Source organism: Xyrauchen texanus, chromosome 31 (assembly GCF_025860055.1).
Source record: "Xyrauchen texanus isolate HMW12.3.18 chromosome 31, RBS_HiC_50CHRs, whole genome shotgun sequence".
In the NCBI taxonomy this organism is placed as follows: domain Eukaryota; kingdom Metazoa; phylum Chordata; class Actinopteri; order Cypriniformes; family Catostomidae; genus Xyrauchen; species Xyrauchen texanus.
The window spans coordinates 37,321,215-37,327,310 of record NC_068306.1 but is presented as its reverse complement, the minus strand read 5'-3'; the positions used below and the strand labels follow the sequence as shown (position 1 = coordinate 37,327,310).

The window sequence follows — 6,096 nt, the reverse complement described above, 5'->3', positions numbered from 1 at the left end:
CCTCTACCTGCTTTTGCATTCTCCGCTTGCCTGCTCATTACACCACTTACAAGCAGTTCACAAATCACCTGCAAAGTTGTATTGCCACCAGTGATATTGGTTTTGGTCTTACATAAAATGAGACAACAGACTCTTAAAGATGGAGACCATTTCAGACCTTAAAACAGATGTTGTGGATGTTACTGTTTTACCTTTTTCCTTGCTGTTTTACTTCCATCACAATACAGGTCTTGATCTATTATTAAATTACCGAACTGTTCATGTCAGTGTGTTCAAGTCATACTGTTAACTGTTATTTTGTTTTCAATAGTTTAACAACTGAAACTTTGAAACACACTGAACTTTCTCTTATTTTTCTGGCATTCAAAATGTCAAAACCTTTGATGGCAATACTGTTGTAATAAAATGAAAGGCTAAACAGTAAAATAAAAAGTTACTTAAAAATTTGCTGAAAAAAGTTTATTTTGCCTGTTAAAGTTTAAAACATCAATACATTCTTTGTCTCCCCACCCCCACACACTTATACATTGCTGATCCTTACAGCGTCTTAGATATAACCAATGCTATGCATGTATTGCAGTGCTGCTATGTAAACATTTGCCCCAAAATTGTCTGATGGCTGCATTGGGTCCACAGTAGACTTTAGTCCATCTAGTTCCAGTGGGCTCAGTGGACATTCAGTTTCAGGGACATGGATGCCAGAATTTGTGTGACTGGGGATAAGACCACTGCTTTCCCAATCTATTTGTGGAATCTGTAGAATCTGTAAGAAGTGATAAATTAGTTCAAAATGATACATTTGTTTATATGAATTAATAGAAAAAACTAAAATAGCAAGACATGACCTACTTCATCACACTCTTCAGAATGGTACTGCTGCCCCAGGTGCCACAGCTGATTTGGAGTTAGATTGCCCTCAGTTGAAAGAGGATGGTTATCCCATCCATCTCGGAATATGTCGAGGTGGGCTTGGAGGCGTGGGATGATGGCATAGTGACAGCAAAAGATGTGCAGACTGCTGGACAGATCAAGATGTCCATCTTCTTCCAGCTGGTGCAGGACATGGTAGAAATGGGAGGTAACGGCAGTGAACACATCGCGCCACAATCGCTCTATTCTGTTTTGAGCAAAGGAGTAGAAACAAAAATATTTGCCCATTAACAGAATTCCCACAGAAAACAAGTAATTTGTCTTGACATTTACTAGGGGGAACCTGCAACTTAAGGGTTACATTATTTTCAAATAATTTGACAATACATAGAAAACATAATACTTGATGCATAACATTTACAATGTTGCTTGGTGGCAAGGCAACTTAAAAAAAAAAAAATTACATTTGATTTAAAAACCTTGGACAACCATTTTTCCCATGAAAAAATTAAACCCAGCCAAAGAGTCACAAGACAAGACCCATTACCAGCAAAGAGTTCTTAAGATTTACTTATTTTATAATATTCTTATAACTTCAAAATGTAAACTTTTATCATTTTACAGTATCAGGAGAGACCTTGCATTTATGTTATTGCAGAATATTAACAAAACACATGGTAATTACCAGTGGTGTAAAGTATTAGAGTAAATGTAATTACTTACTGTACCCGAGTAGCTTTTTGGCTACTTTGTACTTTTGAGTATCAAAGATATTAGAGAAAGCAACTTTAACTATCTACTTGACTAAAATATTTTTGACTAAATATTTTTAAAAAGTATATGGACCTAACAGAAAATGAGAGGGAGACAAGACTTGGTTGTTACTTAAGCAGTCCTCTGTGATGTCTTAATATATAAAAAGGCAACACTTTTTATATCTTTTAAATAAAGACATGATTTACTTATTGTGATTTGATTGAAATATTAATATGTATTAATAGTGCTTTGTGTTTTTAAAATATATAGTAAAAAAGAAAGCCTAACAATATGTACACAAACGCTTCAGTTCTTTCCCATAACTGGCTGAACTCGGGTATCTCAGGTAATTATTTCACAAAAATGACTGGTAAGTGATGGACTAACCGACTCTATGACACAACTATCTAAAATTATGAATAAAATAAATAATCAATTGAAAGAAATTATTTGGACATTAAAGCTTGATATAAAATTTACATTCCTAAACCCTGGCTTAATGTCTGTATTTGCATATTTGTGGTGTCAGTGTCACTGTTTTGTTGAATGCTGCACACAATATAATATTTAGTTTACATTAAGGCTATAACATTGCACATCCTCATGTTATATATTGCCGAACAAGTTTATCCTAAACTGACTTTTCGGACTATAAAGATTAAAATAAAACGTTCTCTTCTTCACTCCAATTGTCATGTTTTCTATTGCTGTTTGACATCACAGTAATATGAAGTACACGACTGGTTGTCTGTCTTGCTAAACATCTAGTCGTAACATTATAACACTCCATCTTTTCACACTGTACAAGTTTTGCACTACAATGCAGTTAGCACAGCAAAACAATTTCCCAATGCTAACCCCGCTTGTAAATTTTAAGTAAGAAACATTCCTTTACCCGGGGTTAAGTGCAATGTTTAGAATGGTGAAAACCCAGGGTTAAATGCAGTGTGAAAAGCACTAATGAGAGAGAGAGAGAGAGAGAGAGTGGCTTTACATTTTCGCTGTAAGGTATCTCTACTTTTACTTAAGTAAAGTTAGTATGATTACACCTCTGGTTACTTTGAGCATAAAAATATCCTGTGGTGGGGATATTTTTTAGTTGTTAGGATCACAGAATAATCATATTGTATTCAAATTTACCTCTGATTGTGAACACTTTTACCCGCAATAAAGCTACTTCTTCCTGTTCCCCGAACCGAGAACATAAGGCTGGCCACATCCACATTCTCTCCTCCATGATCGCCTCGGACCCTGCCAAAATATAGTGGTTACAATTAGGTTGGTTAATAGCAGTGTAGCATACATTATCTCCCATATTTATTTAAATTATATTTGCATCAGTGCAACACTTCAAGACTCTATTCTGTGCATTTCATAAAAAGTCATAGACAGCAATTGCCAGTGGCCAATTTTTACCTCAGTGGAAATCCAAACTTCTGAACTGCCTCACGGAAGAAAGACAGTGTTGAAGAAGCCAGATTGTTATTAGACACGCCAAGATACATTATCTACATAAATACACAATAAAATAATTTTAATATAATTTTAATTTAATATTAATATAAGAATATTTTAGTATGTACTCCACATTTAAATTAGTAAAAATCATTGATTTGTTTATTTCACTAGTGTTTATAAGAGGGTTTTCAGTAACACAAATGAATAAATTATATATAACGTTGGGCAGTGTTCAGTTTTTTAACTTATGTTTGTAATAAGCTTTTCAGTAATGTCTATGTATGAATTTCACTAACATTATTCAGTGTTTTAGGTTCACTGATTTCATATATATATAATCATGTTTATTATAATCAATCACATTTATGAATAAACATATCATTCAATAATTCTTCTAGGTTAATCAAGAGACTTTATTCTTACCTTCCTTGAGAAGCCATCGATGCCTCCAAATATCACGATGTTGTACCTTGAAAATGTTCATTTCTGTTATGTCCATGTATACAGAGCATATATATTTAATAAACTTAATGTTTACATAACTAACCGTATAAGCTTGTGGTTTGTACACTGTAAAAAATAAATAGTTGAGAAAACATAAAAATATGAGGCAACTTGATGCAGTAAGACTTTTGAGTTGTCTCAACAATTATTTTTTAGTTCTTTTCATTAATACTACCTTGTTTAGCCAACGTAAATTTGTTCGTTCATGCTATTTTGATCTTCAGTATTTTGCAAATAAATATATTCTTGTCACAGCAATTGAAACAACAATTACTGTTGTTGAGGTTATTATTTTTTTCTGTTTCCTGGATGTAAAAAGTTTAATTGGCCAAATAAAGCATCGGCACATATCCTTTTCATATATATAGTGATTCTACATCTATTTACAAATGACAAACATGTTCTTATTCCTTCATCCGTTTATTTCAGTTCTGAACACATGCAAATTGTAAACATTGCATTAAGAATGTATAAAATATTTTGTCAATTCTAAGTGTTATTGAAATCTTAAAGGGATAGTCACCCAGAAATAAATTCTGGTCAACATTTACTCACCCTCATGTTATTCCAAATCTTTGCGAGCTGCTTTCCTCTCCAAAACACAAATGAAGTCTACTTCTACTGTCTACTGTCTGGTTACCAACATTCTTTAAAATATCTTAATTTGTGTTCAGCATAGGAAAGAAACTCGCACAAGTTTGGAACAACCTGAGGTTGAGTAAATGATGACAATTTCATTTCTGGGTGAACTTTCCCTTTAATTAACAATTTAAACTAAAATGTAGACATGGAAATAGTTGTCCAAATTTACTTCAGATGTCTTTAGAAAAAAATCATAGGCAAAACCAGATCCATTAACATTCAAAACAATATCAAACTGCACTGAATTTGCTGACTAAAAAATAAATTCTCATTACAAATCTCTCGGAATTCACACAATTCACAATTAAATGTTGAAAGTTCTCGATTGACCGTGTCACTGATGGGGTGTGATTTAGATAGGTGGGATCTTAAAGCACCTGCAGTTCTGAAAACACAAACGCACTCCGTATGAATGCAAGGCCAGTTAGAAAGTCTTTGGTGATGCAGCTGGTAGTGCTTCAGAAGGACATCTTCACTTGAACTGCTGAATTTGCAGTTTTTACACTGCATTAAGTGCTTGGATCATCCTGGAAAATAGAAAATGATCAGTTAGAACCTTAAATTGTAAGAATCTCAACTTTATATTAATTACATTTATTATAAAATATAGAATGTAATGCATTTAAGAGTCACATTTTACACCTAAACAATATCTTTATGTCCCCATATTTAAAATCATATGATGTACAAAGAAATCTTTTAAGAATTATTGTTCTATAAGCACAAATATACGTATACATATGCGTGCAGGCGCCGATCCCCTGGGTGCTTCAGGGCCCGAGCACTCACGGAGAATGCCGAGCACTCACGTGTAGCAACCATAGGTACCAACGGACCAAATTTACGTAGAGCATCCACCGGCAGAAACATAAATCGGCGCGTCTTTATGCGTGTGTGAAATTTCAACTTTGAAACTGCACATAGAAACAGCTAATATACATTTAAACATTAAAATTTTTAAACGTAATAGGTAGTGGCCAGGCTCTCATAGTTTTCTGCAAGCACATATCACAAACCCAGGACATGCTCTGACTGGATCTCTTCCCAAATATTCCATATCTAACACTTTCGTCTAGTTTTTATTTGTTGACGAAAACTTCAGATTTTTGTCATAGTTTTTTCCCATTCAAAACGGTTTATTTATTTAGTTATCGTCTGTAAAAAATTCAGTGACGAAAATTATTCGTCAACGAAATCACCACTGAATAAAACACCGTCAGCTCAGGAATATACAATTCATTGCATGCATGAAATTCAAAGTAATTTTAATACTCACCTACAGCAGTAGGGCAATATTTAGATCCTCGTAGAATCAGGATTGAGCGAATTCCACATGGGACCGATAAAACGAGAAGCTAAAGCACAAAATGGAGAAGGAAACCCTGTGCATTTGGCGCAATGTTTTTCTCATCACGCATGCGCAAACTATTTTGCTCCCAGCTTTGCCGGTCAACATAAAAACGTTTGTCCAGAAAACATTGTTTAACATGTAGTGTGACATTTTGTAGCATTCTGTTGGATTAACATGTATTTTTATGTAGATTCACAGTTATTCACAATTCCTAATATATGTGACTCAAAAATCACAGTACGCTGGACAAATGGTAATTTTATTTTTTACAGTGTATCGATGTGCATTAGAGATTTTGGGCTGGGGACAGAGTATGTCCTAACCACACATCCTAACTGTGACATCCTGGACACAATGCTTGCTGTGTCAACTCGATGCATTGAAGAACGAACTCTGTCCCATTGCACCCGAATACCTTGTGCCCTCAGAAGACCCATCATCATTCTGTATCCTGCATTTGGATTGCTAGTGTGGATTGTTTCCACTAGTGAGTCTAGTTCTACGTCTGTTAAGTT

The 6,096-nt window shown here is 34.4% G+C and overlaps 1 protein-coding gene across 1 annotated transcript; it reads right to left on the bottom strand.

The window, feature by feature from the left end:
• Positions 1 to 510: 510 nt before the first annotated feature.
• On the bottom strand, positions 511 to 3,131 carry LOC127624931 (uncharacterized). Its single transcript, XM_052099857.1, has 4 exons — positions 3,043 to 3,131; positions 2,767 to 2,877; positions 850 to 1,117; positions 511 to 763 (listed from the first exon to the last, which is right to left on the bottom strand). The coding sequence occupies exons 1-4, from the start codon at positions 3,129 to 3,131 to the stop codon at positions 548 to 550; spliced, it is 684 nt and encodes a 227-aa protein (XP_051955817.1). The 3' UTR covers positions 511 to 547.
• Positions 3,132 to 6,096: the final 2,965 nt, after the last annotated feature.